The sequence below is a fragment of the Vicia villosa genome, linkage group LG4, assembly GCF_029867415.1.
Source record: "Vicia villosa cultivar HV-30 ecotype Madison, WI linkage group LG4, Vvil1.0, whole genome shotgun sequence".
Taxonomy (NCBI): domain Eukaryota; kingdom Viridiplantae; phylum Streptophyta; class Magnoliopsida; order Fabales; family Fabaceae; genus Vicia; species Vicia villosa.
In genome coordinates this window covers 156,342,136-156,356,250 of record NC_081183.1, presented here as the reverse complement: position 1 = coordinate 156,356,250, position 14,115 = coordinate 156,342,136, and the positions used below count along the sequence as shown (strand labels likewise).

The 14,115-nt window shown below is 36.6% G+C and overlaps 2 protein-coding genes across 3 annotated transcripts in view; one reads left to right on the top strand and one right to left on the bottom strand.

The window, feature by feature from the left end:
- The first annotated feature begins 4,423 nt into the window (after nt 1–4,423).
- LOC131595634 (protein FLOWERING LOCUS D) lies at nt 4,424–10,651 on the top strand. Of its 2 annotated transcripts, XR_009281954.1 has the most exons (7): nt 4,424–6,334; nt 7,288–8,049; nt 8,138–8,189; nt 8,295–8,422; nt 9,690–9,752; nt 9,856–9,909; nt 10,098–10,651. XR_009281954.1 is itself a non-coding variant. In XM_058868037.1 (6 exons), exons 1-5 carry the CDS (start codon nt 4,588–4,590, stop codon nt 9,725–9,727), a joined length of 2,727 nt encoding a protein of 908 aa, XP_058724020.1. In that variant the 5' UTR covers nt 4,424–4,587; the 3' UTR covers nt 9,728–9,752; nt 9,856–10,651. The 2 variants fall into 2 exon arrangements, 1 of the variants encoding a protein (XP_058724020.1); XM_058868037.1 differs by having other exon boundaries at nt 9,856–10,651.
- A 1,312-nt stretch (nt 10,652–11,963) lies between these two features.
- The window catches only part of LOC131600048 (uncharacterized), a 2,225-nt gene continuing 73 nt past the window's right edge, over nt 11,964–14,115 (bottom strand). The window contains exons 1-3 of the mRNA XM_058872281.1: nt 14,064–14,115; nt 13,805–13,883; nt 11,964–12,951 (exon numbers count right to left, since the gene is read on the bottom strand). The exon at nt 14,064–14,115 is cut by the window's right edge and continues 73 nt beyond it. Of these exons, the coding sequence (XP_058728264.1) occupies nt 12,151–12,918 (768 nt within the window). The 5' untranslated portion in view covers nt 12,919–12,951; nt 13,805–13,883; nt 14,064–14,115 and the 3' untranslated portion in view covers nt 11,964–12,150. The remainder of the gene's footprint in view (nt 12,952–13,804; nt 13,884–14,063) is intronic.

The following is a 14,115-nucleotide window of genomic DNA, read 5'->3' as shown; positions in this document are numbered from 1 at the left end:
GCATCAGAAACCATATGGAACTATGCAACCGTTATTTATTCCAGAATGGAAGTGGGATAGTATATCTATGGATTTTGTTTCTGGTTTGCCGAAGACGGTGAAGAACTATGAAGCCATTTGGGTTATTGTGGATAGGTTGACAAAGTCTGCTCATTTTATACCAATGAGGATGGATTACCCGATGGAGAAGCTTGCTCAATTGTACATTGAGAAGATAGTGAGTTTACATGGTATTCCTTCGAGTATCGTGTCAGATAGAGATCCAAGGTTTACATCCAAATTTTGGGAAGGTTTGCAGAAGGCTCTGGGTACTAAGCTGAGATTGAGTTCTGCTTATCATCCGCAGACGGATGGACAGACAGAAAGAACTATTCAATCGCTAGAAGATTTGTTGCGTGCTTGTGTGTTAGAAAAAGGTGGTACTTGGGATAGTTATCTACCCTTGATCGAATTTATCTACAATAATAGTTTTCACTTGAGTATTGGTATGGCTCCGTTTGAAGCTTTGTATGGTCGGAGGTGTAGGACACCTTTATGTTGGTACGAATCAGGCGAAAGTGCGGTGATTGGACCAGAGATTGTTCAAGAAACGACGGAAAAGATTAAGATGATTCAGGAGAAGATGAAGGCCTCTCAAAGTCGTCAGAAGAGTTATCATGACAAGAGACGGAGAACACTTGAATTTCAAGAAGGGGATCACGTGTTTATGAGAGTTACTCCTATGACTGGTATCGGACGAGCCCTGAAGTCAAGAAAGTTGACTCCGCGTTTTATTGGTCCGTTTCAGATTTCAGAAAGAGTAGGAGATGTGGCGTATCGCATTGCGTTGCCACCGACGCTTGCAAATCTGCATGATGTATTCCATGTGTCGCAGTTGAGGAAATACATTGCTGATCCGTCGCATGTGATCCAAGTGGATGATGTACAGGTAAAGGATAATCTGACAGTTGAAGTTTTGCCTATGAGGATTGAAGATCGGAAGGTGAAACAATTGCGTGGAAAGGAGATAGCGTTGGTCAGAGTAGCTTGGGGAGGACAAGCCGGTGGAAATGTTACATGGGAATTGGAGAGCCAGATGAAGGACTCCTACCCGGAACTCTTTGCCTAAGGTATGTTTTCGAGGACGAAAACTTTTCTAGTGGGGGAGGGTTGTAACACCCCATAAATTTCTTTATTTAATTTAATTAATTTTTTTATTAAATAATAGAATTAATAGAATTATTTGAGAAATATGGATTGATGAGGCTAATGGGCCAGTGTCGCAAGTAGCAATTGGGGGGGGGGGGGTGTCAGTTGCAAAGCCTTTTACTAAAACAAGGTTATATTTTTCATAAAATAGAAAAGAGGGAAATATTGTGAAAAGAGAACCAAAAAGGAGAAGAGAAGATTGAACGTGAAATTGAGAGAAGAGCAAGTGTGAAGAGCAAGGGCATCCAAGAATTCGACATCGAGGTAAGGGGGGATTCTTCTCATTAACCTCTATTATGGGTTGTATGAATGATTCAATAGAGTTTGTATGTTAGGATTCCGAATTGGATTGTATGTCGGGTTTGGGGTTTTGGAGTTTATAGAACTTTGGTTCAATTTATGTTGTGAATGATGATTGGTGTTGAATAATGATGTTAAGCATGATTAGAAGTATGTGTAAATGTGCAAATTATGTTGTATGTGTGGTTTATTTTCTGAAATTCGTACTGGTATGATTTTGAGGGCATTTGGGATGTATAGAATGCTGTTTTCTGCAGGTTGGGGTTTCTGAAATCGCCGGTTCGCGCCGCGTGCACAGGGTTGGCGCCGCGAACAGGTGGGCAGAATGCCAGGATGTGGTGATACGCACAGGTCGCGCCGCGCACCTGTGTTGGCGCCGCGAAGGCGTAACTTTTTCTCGTTTCGCGTCGCGTACAGGTGTTTGCGCCGCGAATAGCTTGGCAGAGAGCCAAGGATTTTTGGAACTCTCAGTTCGCGCCGCGAACCAAGTTGGCCCCGCGTGCTGTTGCTGTTTGGGACTTTTTAAAAGTTTAACGATGTATGACTTTTTAACTGTTAGTCCGTTTGATGTGCCGTTTCGAGCACAGTGAAGCTAATTAAGCGATTTACGCAATAAAATAGTGTTTTGAGTTGTGACTCGAATTTAATTTAAAACACTTGATTTAATTGGTTGTGGTGGTTTATATTGTTATTGCACCGGTTGATGATTATGATTGTTCAGTTGTTTGGTATTGATGATTAGCATGCGGTATGTGATGCATGCATTTCATAATCATATTGTGGGCTGTATCCCTTATGGTGGTGGGACAGCGGTAGCTAATTCCCATTGTGTGGAATTGGTGAGAGAAGTAGCCGAATCTTTATGGTGGTGGATCGGTGAGATGGGTTATCCCATGTTTGGTACCACATGCATTTAGTTGCATTGCATTAGGTTGTTGTGTATAATTGTAACATGAATGGAAGTTGTCCAATGTTATAATTTGTGTGTATTTTGGTATGAATGACTGTAATTGACGAATGTTGCTATAATATCTGAATATAATTGATTTGGGTGAATAATGTATGGATGAAGTTGTATTGTTTATATTCCTATAACATTTGTTAATGCGAATGAAACTCACCCTTACTGTTGTTATTTTTCAGATTGAGGAGTAGCTTGTGTACTTGGTGAGGATTTGCTCGTCAAGTAGTTCGTTAGAGTCAGTTGGGTCTGTGTCATGCTCTGGTCGTGTAACACCGGGAACGTTATTTTAGAATTGGCTGATAAACTTCTGTTTTGTTTATGGTTTATGGTTGAATTATGAGTCTTCGACTCCAGATGTTTGATTATTCAGTTGTTAAGAATATTCCGCTGTGTTAACATGCTACCTGAATAATTTTTGGTTTATCGTTCCTTTATGGCATGACATGAATATTTGTTTATTTTGTTGGAGTTGTAATACCCTTCTTCATGTTTTACTCTGATTTTAATGTTAATTTTCCGCGGGGTTTAAAAGGGTGTTACATAAACTAGGGGTAGCAAACGAGCATGTCTGTCCTGTTTAAATCCGTCCCGCAAAAGTTCGCAAAAAAAAGGGCGAGGCAAAACAGGTATAGTTGAGGTTGCGAGTCTAAAATCTTACTACGCCCCGCACAAAAGTGACGGCGGGGGCGGAAAATGCCCGCGGACACTTCACCTTTTAGGCCTAAAAAAAGTATAAAATTGTGTTAATTCACATGCTCGCAAAAGCCCGAAAAAAATGGGACGAAACGATCACATTAGAGGATGAGACCCTAAATCCTTGGCGCAGTCCGCATTAAAGTGTGGGCAAAATGGGCATGCCTAATAAGCCGGACCCATTTTGCCAACCCTAATATAAATCAATATTACACATACAACCAATCAAAATCCGTATAATATCATGTAATATCAATATTTTAAAATTAAAAATTAATTTTAATTGAATACATATCTCTCATAGGTTGATAGGGCAAAATATTTTATGTTACAGTGCAAGTGTCCGTGCAAAAATACATGTCTTCTCACCTGGATGCAGTGTTTTAAAAACCGGACCAGACATCAAACCAGTGAAGGTATTGGGTCACTGGTTTATTGGTCGAACCACTGGATCACTGGTCGAACTGCATGACTAAATCGGATTAAACCGATAACCCGATTCAATAGACCGATCGTTACAACAAAATTATATAGGTATAAAAGATGTCAAACCGGATGATTTAGTCTTTATAAAATATAACTAACACTTATTTTTTTTGAAAATATCATATCATAAATAAATTTACAAGTTCATAATTTAAATTCAAATTTTAAACATAGATATCACACATAATAAAATAGTACAAAATTATAAAGTAGAACTGCAAATAAACTTTACTCGCAACATAATTTACTTAAATAATATATAATTAAATAATTTATAACCAATTAATTTTATTATCTACTAAATTTTGTAATGATAATGAGTCTTTTATCATTCTAAACAAAAGTCATTTTTTCAAAAATGTCAAATATTTTTCTATATTTTTTTAAAAATTCGTTTTCGGAAGCTTTCCCCTCCCCTCCCCTCCTTCTTCAATATCCAAATCATATGCAACAAAATCAACTATATGGAACATCTTTATTTTTATTTTTTATTTAAGTTTTTTATTTTTATTTCTTTTATTTTTATTTTTCATTAAAATAATTAAAATAACGTCGTGTTAATTTTTTAAATATTTTTTTTTTAAATTCAATTCAACCACCCGTTCATAAAAACCGTCAATTTTTCCGATTTTAGCCGTTTACACCCGTTTTGACCGGTTCACACCGGTTCAATGATATATCCAATTTAACAATTGAACGAAACCGATTATTTGGCCGGTTCCCGGTTCGACTGGGAGGTCTGGTCGGATTTTTAAAACAATCAAGGATAGTTTCGTAAAAGAAATAAAAATAGAATCACTAACAACATTCAACAAAAAAACTGCACAGGGAAGGTAACCATCGACTCCAGTGTGGCAGTGAAACTGAACGGTGGCGACGGTGGTGGTGGTGGAGGGCGGCGCGTAAGATAGCTTAAATTATCCGGCGTTACACGAAACAACCCTTAACCTAGTGTGATGGATCCTCCTCCTCCTCCACCTCAATTCTCTCTCATTCCTCCTTCTCAGTTACCACCACCTCAACAAGACTCTAACCCTAATATTCAACCGGATTCAATCCCCAATTGGGACCAAAACCCTAACCTCACCCATTACCTTGGTTTATCCGTCCCCAAAAAGAGAAGGCGTGGCAGGTCCCAACGCAATCCAGCGTTGTTTCGTTCTCCTCTCACTCTCAATACCTCTTCTAACAACGCTAACAGCAACGATCTTACCTCTTACGCCATCACTTCTTCTTCCTCTGTTGCAGCTCCGGTTTCGTTTTCTCCAATAAAAAACCCACCGCCATCGTATGACTTCTCCGATGAGATTATCATGATAAACAAAGAAGCCAAAACGGAGGCAATGATCGCACTCAGTGCCGGTTTTCCAGCAGATTCGCTCTCCGAGGAGGAGATCGAAACCGGAGTTATCCCTGTCATTGGAGGGATCGAACAGGTGAATTACACTCTCATTAGGAACCACATTATTGCTAAATGGCGTGACAATGTTTCTATTTGGGTTACTAAGAAAATGTTTACTGATTATATACCTCTACATTATCACACACTTTTGGACTCTGCTTATAATTATCTTGTAACACATGGTTATATCAATTTTGGTGTTGCTTCCCCAATTAAGGACAAAACCCCTACCGAACCGAGTAAGCCTGGTGTGATTATTATTGGTGCCGGTCTTGCTGGCTTGGCTGCTGCGAGGCAGTTGATGCGGTTTGGGTTTAAAGTTACGGTGTTGGAAGGGAGGAAACGGGCTGGTGGGCGGGTTTATACTAAGAAAATGGAAGTAGGGAGTAGGGTGGGTGCGGCTGCTGAGTTAGGTGGGAGTGTTTTGACAGGTACTTTAGGGAATCCTCTTGGGATTGTGGCTAGACAGTTAGGGGATGTGCTTCATAAGGTGAGAGATAAGTGTCCCCTTTATAGTGTGGACGGAAAGCCGGTTAACCCTGATATGGACATGAAGGTTGAATTTGCTTTTAATCGTTTGTTAGACAAGGCAAGCAAGCTTAGGCAGTCAATGGGGGAGGTCTCTGTTGACGTGTCCCTTGGTGCAGCACTGGAAACATTCAGGCAAGTGTATAAGGATGCTGTGAATGATGAGGAGATGAAGTTGTTCAATTGGCATCTTGCAAATTTAGAATATGCAAATGCAGGTTTACTATCACATCTTTCACTTGCATTTTGGGACCAAGATGATCCATATGATATGGGGGGAGATCATTGTTTTTTGCCTGGAGGAAATGGAAAGCTGGTTCAAGCCTTGGCTGAGAATGTGCCAATTTTATATGAGAAAACTGTACATACAATTAGGTACGGTAGTGATGGAGTGCAGGTTATTGCAGGAAGTCAGGTATTTGAGGGTGATATGGCGTTGTGTACTGTCCCCCTGGGTGTGTTGAAGAAGGGGTCTATCAAATTTATACCAGAGTTGCCTCAAAGGAAACTTGATGGAATCAAAAGATTGGGTTTTGGTCTACTGAATAAGGTGGCAATGCTCTTTCCTCATGTGTTCTGGGAGATGGATCTTGACACATTTGGGCATCTTTCTGATGAGCCAAGTCGTCGTGGGGAATTTTTTTTGTTTTACAGTTATGCCACAGTTGCTGGTGGTCCTCTATTGATTGCTTTAGTGGCAGGTGAAGCTGCACATAAATTTGAGAGCATGCCTCCTACAGATGCAGTAACAAAGGTTCTTCAAATTCTGAAGGGTAACCTTTAAGTTAAAACTACAGCATTGATATTTCTTTTCCATCATATTTCATTAGCTCCATAGTCCATCATAAATCTTCTAATTAGAATGTGCCCAAAATGTGTATAAATAAATTACAACTTACTGGATAAGAAATTGTAAGTCCCTTAATTTTTGTTGTTGATGTTTTTGTAAATTCCTGCACGTATCTTGGTCCATAAGTTTTGTTCATAATATATACTTCCTCCATTTTATTTTGATGGTTACTCTTGGATAATATATTTGTTTCAAATTATTAGAATATCAAGATTTTGTTTTTCAACAAAACTCTTATTTGTTGGTATCTCAACCTACTTCATATCAATTAGTTTTACTACCTAACTCTTGCTACAACAAGGGCATTCTAGTAATAAAAAGACTATTACTTTGGAAATGAGTATAATTGGTGATTTTCTTAAGATATGTGTATTACCTTAAGCCAAAAAAAAAAAAAAAAAAACCGAGACAGGTAGAGCTAAAATTAAATTATATTGCTTTTTTTGCATGGAATCTCCCACAAATGCTTCTTTTAGTGCTGACTGAGGAAAAAGCTTACTCAGTGAACGACTTAGCATTTTTCATGAATCTAGAAACAAATCACAATCAGTTTCAGATTGCCAACCATTTTGATAGGTTCTTCACATGGATCTTTGGAAATGTTGGTTTTATGTTAAGCTGAAACTGTTTGATACTTTAGTTTATATGAAACCATCAATATTCACTTCTGATTCTTTATCAATACTGTGATCGTACAAGGTTTTTTAATATTCCATCCCATATATGTCTTAATATCTTCTATTCAGCTTTTTTAAAATCCTGAGCAAGTTTTTACTTCTGAATTTCAGTCAAAGAGAATTGGTCATAATTGTTTTAGATCTGATTACTATTTTATATAAGAAATATGTGTGAAGAAAATGCTTTATCGGTTTGCAGGTATCTATGAACCAAAAGGAATCAATGTTCCTGAACCTATCCAAACTGTCTGTACTAGATGGGGTAGTGATCCCTTCTGCTTTGGTTCTTACTCTAATGTTGCAGTCGGAGCTTCAGGTGACGATTATGATATTTTAGCTGAAAGTGTGGGAGATGGTAGACTTTTCTTTGCTGGGGAAGCAACCAATAGGCGCTATCCTGCTACTATGCATGGGGCTTTTCTAAGTGGTCTACGAGAAGCAGCAAATATGGCACACCATGCTAATAATCGATCAATGAATGTGAAGGTTGAAAAGGCTCCTTCAAATGCTCATACTTGTGCTTCCCTTCTCGCAGATTTATTTAGAGAGCCTGATATAGAATTTGGGAGTTTTTCTATCATTTTTGCTCAGAAGAATGCAGACCCAAAATCACCTGCAATCTTGAGGGTAACATTTGGCGAACCTAAAAAGAAGTATCACGAAGTTGCCAAACAAGACCAACAACAACACTCAAACAAATTACTTTTTCAGCAGCTTCAGTCACATTTTAATCAGCAGCAGCAGCTTCATGTTTACACTTTGCTGTCAAGACAACAGGCTCTTGACCTAAGAGAAGTAAGAGGAGGTGATGAAATGAGATTGAATCACCTTTGCGAAAAGCTAGGAGTGAAGCTGGTGGGAAGAAAAGGATTGGGGCTGAATGCTGATTCTCTCATTGCTTCTATTAAAGCCGAAAGGGGCAATCGTAAACCTGTTTCAACTTCTATGTCTCTTAAACCAGGTAAGTGATTTATCTTTCATTTTATTCTTTGTCCTCAGTTTATGCATAGATACAACAGCTTAATAACATTTTACATGGTCTATTTAAGGGTTAGGGGTGTCAAAACTAAAAGCAGGCATTATGAAGCGAAAGATAATCAGGTGTGAGCATAATTTCTTGATATTCAGTTATAATATCCGGCTTCTCAAATCATAAGCTGCTTGATTTGATATGAAATCGTAGCTTAATCATATTGATTTACTCAGAAAGGCAAAGGTGGTGAAGAAAAGCAATGGATCCATACCCCGTACAAGCATGAATGTAGGGAGTGCCTCTAAAGTATCAGAAGAGAACCGCATAATAGATCAAGTGCTTCCCGATGTGCTTGTTCCAGGTAATTGTTCTATAAAAGAAAAATAGTTTGATACTCCTTTCAAATGAACACTTTCTAGACTTGTGTTAATTGTATTACAATTTCTTAAATTCTTCAGTTTTTCTATTGGCAACAGCTTCCATATAATATTTAGAATTTGGATTATTAGCTTTTCACGTTTAAGATGGGAAGTACGTGCTGTTTTTGGAAGCGGTTGTAGTTGTACATATTTTATTTTGTATATCTCAGTGTACATATTTTATTTTGTATATTTCAGTGGATTTATACATGGCCAGAACTCTAACCTGATTGTTAACTAAGACATTTGGTTATTATTTTGTTGCCTTTTATGAGATATTTTTAGCATATGTTTTGATCAAATATTGGAAGACCTTCTCTATTTGCACGATAAAGTTTTTCTGTCATCAAGCAGAATATATGCTTGCCCTTTACTACATACCTTTCTGGTTTCGTATATCATTAAAAATTAGGCTACACATGAGAATTGAGAAGGTTAGATGTGCAATTGTGTTTCTCACCCGCTCCTTCTCTGCAGACGGGATTGATGCTTCCCCTTTACTACATACCTTTCTGGTTTCATATATCATTAAAAATTAGGCTACACATGAGAATTGAGAAGGTTAGATGTGCAATTGTGTTTCTCACCCGCTCCTTCTCTGCAGACGGGATTGTTTTCTTTTGAGTTAGTAATAGCTTGCTGGAAGCATGTGTAGTAGGTATCATGGTCAATTTTAAGTTTCAAGGGAAGATATGTGGATGAATTAGCATGTTTTTGAGGATAACTATACGTTCCGTAGTTACCCCCAACTTCTATATGCAATTACATTAATTGATTCTTTTTTCCAATTCAAATGATTGACCGTGGAAACTAGGCTTAGGTGGTTTGGGCATGTGGGGAGAAGACCCGGTGGATTATGTAGTAAGGAGAATAAATCAGATGGAGGGTAGTCAAACCGCTAGAGGTAGAGGAAAACCTAGAAAAACTATAAGAGAAACTATTAAATTTTTTTCGAGATTAATGAGTTGGGTAGAAGCATAGTTATGGTTTTTTAGAACATTATGACGAAGTTTGATCTATGTAGCCGACCCCATTTGGTGAGATAAGGCTTGGTTGTTGTTGTTGTTGACGGTATACTTGGTATCTTTATCAAACATGAACAAAAAACTTCAACTTTGAATTGAGCATGTGTTAATATTTTATTGTAGCTTGCTTTTGGTAGCTATCTAGTTAGTCTTCCTGAAATACTAACTTCCAAACTATTTCTAGGGAACAATCAAAATGACTTGTCAAATTCAAATCCATAAATGACGACGTTTCTTCATCTAGGAGGTGAGACATACTTAGTGAATCATAATTCTGATAGCTTTTTTCTTGGATTTCAGTTGTATGATTTTACTTTCTAGAACGACTAATTGTTCATATTAAATTGTAGTAACACTAAGAAGCATTCAACTTGTTCTCTCGGAAGCTTCAGTCGGATCGGAAGGTGTCATTCTTTGTATCCTCAGTAGAATATCTGGAATACCTCTACATTTTTTTCATGAATGCTATTTATAAGAAATACATTTGATTGTTGTTGTAAATAAGATTTTGTAAATAAATAGATTATCATCATACTACTAAATGCAAAGATCTTCATGGCAATATTCGAGTAAGCCCTTGCATTATAAGCAGGCATACATCCTTTGACAACCAGGCATCAGCTGTTTATCAAAGTTTATACATCAAGCTTGAGTTAGCTTTCTTTGGTGGTGGTATGTATGATCTTTGGGAATTTCACTGGATCATCTCTGTGCTTTTGTTCAACATATAGAAGCTGTATAGAAGATGGCTCGGGCTTGCAAATACATTTGGTGTGGGCGGTACACACTTTGATGCACCAGACTAGCAAATAATCAACAGTTACTATGTTGACATTGCCCAGGTCTAAATAACCGTCCTGATATGCCTCGAATAGTTGGATTTCAAGAGTCGAACTCAATCATTCCTGACGGCACTGATAGGTTTCAGCGTGCTCAAGTGTCCTGCAGATTGGGACTGGCCACTGTACTTTTATTTTGTTCGCTGCAGCCTTTTAGGGAAGCAGCAAGAGAAAATAAAGTATAGTTTGTACAAGTTCCTTTTTGTTGTGCTTACTGTATGGTTTATGAAGACATGAAATAACAAGCTGTAACCTAATGATCTGAATACTGTGTTACTTAAGAATTAATATCATTGTCTCTATTTTACTAGTGTATTGAAAACTATATTCATTATGACAACATCCATAAGAGTGAGTTCACTAGGAAGAACCAAAACAAAATAAGTGTGTATATTGCTATTGAGTTTCTGTTAGATGATTTTATTTGTAGTTTTGTTTTTTAATGACTTACCTATGGTTTTCTTCCTCTCTCTATGCGAAGTATATGGTATTGACTACACAGCTCCATGGCATGGGGCTATATTCCAAATTCCTATTACCATAATATAATATTTGAATCTCAGGGTCATCACAAACACCTATTTTATTTTAAACAACAATTTTATTTGTTTGAGAAAAAAATTATTATTTGTAAATGTCAATTTTTTTGTTTTTTGTTTTCTTTCTCCATCTATCTTATTGGTTCTTTTTTTTCTTTTATAGCTATTTAATACAGTTTAATTTATATGATTATAGTTCATTTATAAATTTTAGACCGTATCAAATTAATTTACCCATGCGGACGCACAAGTCTAGAAATTCCAAAAATACTCGCAATATTTATGATTTAAAATCCGGACGATTTCAAAATACATAACAAATTTTGAAATACAACAAAACAAATGTTGAAAAAGAGTTTGGATTTTGGACTTTGGGTGCGCTTCACCACATCACACCTAAAGTCAATACTCCATGATGTTCAAAGATTTGTCTGTTCATCGTAAGATCCATGTTAAATGGATATATTTCGGGTGTAATTTGTAAAATAAAAGTATCACTTAATTTTAGGATTGCTCATTACATCTTATGTTTTTTTCCAAATCTTATAAAAATTCAAAAATGTTCTTTTTAACTCGTTTGAAAGTTATTTTTTCGAACGTACCCTAATCGATCAACAATGGCTTGTATATTTAAAATGGTAAATGATATGTGAAAATTATCGATGTCTTTGAGACAACAAATTACATAAGGGATATTAATTTCTGGATTGTGATTTTTTTTATGATGAGTTTCTTTAACTCTCATTCAATACACCATGTTACATTTCCTTAAATCCTTTTAAAATTTCTTTCCTTCTTGTTCAATTATCACTGTAACACAATTAAATTGTATTGCGATATCAAAGACATCACATTTAAAACCTAACAATCTCTTCCACAAATGTGAGTAACCCACATCACTAGCTTTAATTCACATCAGAATCCTCTTCCGCTCTTCCACCGAACCAACCATGCTCTAATACCATATTAAAAAAATATGGTTGAGTTAGACCAACCACAGTTCTTAACCATTATTAACTCAAAACATAAAAGTCAATATGATTCATTTTGGCCTTAATGATCAATAATCAATGTCTCATGTTTCTAAACAGTAAGAAATGATGGATCCTGTGCATTAATCCCACATGGTATCATAATTGTTTTAAATACATTTGATTTAACAACATAACTATTTTTTTTTTTATAATTGTTAGTAATAGACAATAGACACTACAAAGCATTATATACATACTGAATCTTTATGTTATCCAAGCAAGTAACTGCCCGGCTAAGGCCTATTTTCATCACTTGTGCAACAATCATGGTTATTAGTTCCTTCCAGCCACTCCTCCAGCTTAGCTTGTTTACTAGCTTTGAAGTCATCATATTTTTCTGTTACCTCCAATAACTTAATCCCAATATCACTCTGTTGCAGCAGAGTTTCACCTTCAACCTCTCTTGGCATTGACAACTTGTCTGAAGATGTACAACTGCTTGTATATGTAACAGACAAAGACACATTAGGGTACAGCTCTGTCTCCTCAGGTTTGGGATCTATTGATCCTGTAGAATCAAGTTGTGGCCCCTTGAGAATGATTTCCTTCTGCTTTGAAAACTTAAAAACACTAGAAAAATAGTTGCCCCTTTTTTGACTTCCCTCTGGAGGATCCACTGCGGAATTACCCCAAAAACTAGTTCTTTCTGTCTGAAAATTTGACGGTGGCAGACTTGGTATCACTTTTTTTGGTTGCTTTGATGTCACAGTAGCCAGAGTTTTTTTAATGTCTCCGATCATCTCATCAATTATTGGGAATCCACACTCTTTCATTGATTTCACCGTTGTGACAGAGTCCTCCAAATCTTCTGTGTGCAAACGCGTTTCATGAGACTTCTCAACAACCTTGTCCTTAAGCTTAATGACATTGGGAACTGCATTTTGAGTATGCTGTTGGATGAAGAAAAGACCAGCAGATGGTTCATTGGCGACGTATTTAATCATCTCCGCTGAGCACTCGCTTATCTCCACAAAGCCATCAACAGTGGAGAATCCATGCATCTTCCCGACTCAAAGACAGAGTATTGTTCATCACTGACATTGTTCAGGAAATAAACATTCAGATAAATTACAACAAAGGAGAATAAAGTAGAGTAAAATGTCCAATAGCCAAATGCGGATGTAATAGGAAAACTACAAAATAGATTGACGAATTTCATTCTTAGTCTATCATAAATCCTAGAGGAGTTTCTGCAACACATCATCAGCTTTAATAAAATGAATCATATTGGGCTTCATGTATATATTATTTGTGAGATGCTACATCAAAAAGTACATGTGCAAATCTTTTCTAAAGCATATGTCAATATCAACAAATCTTAGCACTTTGACATATATGGAAGGAATGGTACATGGGACTGAAAGAACTCTACATTTAGGTAAAACAATCCAACAGGACTTAAGACCTCCTCCCTCTCGCCATTATTATAAGCAAATATTCTCTTTTTAGGTTTATTGAATAATGAATGTATTTGGTCTTTTATGTAGACCAGATACATTCATTACTCAATGAACCTTAAAAAAAAGAATATTTGCTTATAATTCAGGCCGGAGAGAGTATGCTACAAATTGTGGCCAAGGCTGCACCGGCAATATAGAAACTGAAGACAATCGCAAAAAAAAAAAATATGCAATTAGGAGGATTCATAATTGCAATACACAAATCAAAACATACCGATAATTGCAGCCCTAACTAATCATCAATAAGAATAAAAAAAAAGACGCATAGATAGAGAGTTGTAATGTATGGATAAAAGTATGGGTGATTTTGATCTAAGCTATCAATTTCTTAGGGCTAAGAACTTTATAAACTCAAGATTCTCAACAGAAGCAACAGGGAAACAAAGAAAAAGTAATTATGATGAATATGAAAACTATAGTAGTTTACCTTGCAAATGTGCGGGCTAAGAACTTTATGAGAAATTCTTACATGTAACAACGATCATTAAACTTTATCCTATTTGTTCCTACAGGAAAAAAAAAAACATAGAAAGAGTGTTAAACTCCGAAGATGAAATTGAGCAAAAAAGAAATAAAAGTAATGATCTGAAAATACAGTTTTAAATAAAGGTAAATAAACTATATTTGACATGAAACGAAAAACTGCATTGATGTTACAATAGGATCGATAGAGAAGGGGAACGTACCTGAATTTGAGAACAGGTTGGGATCACGAACAATAGAAAGAGAGATTGATTT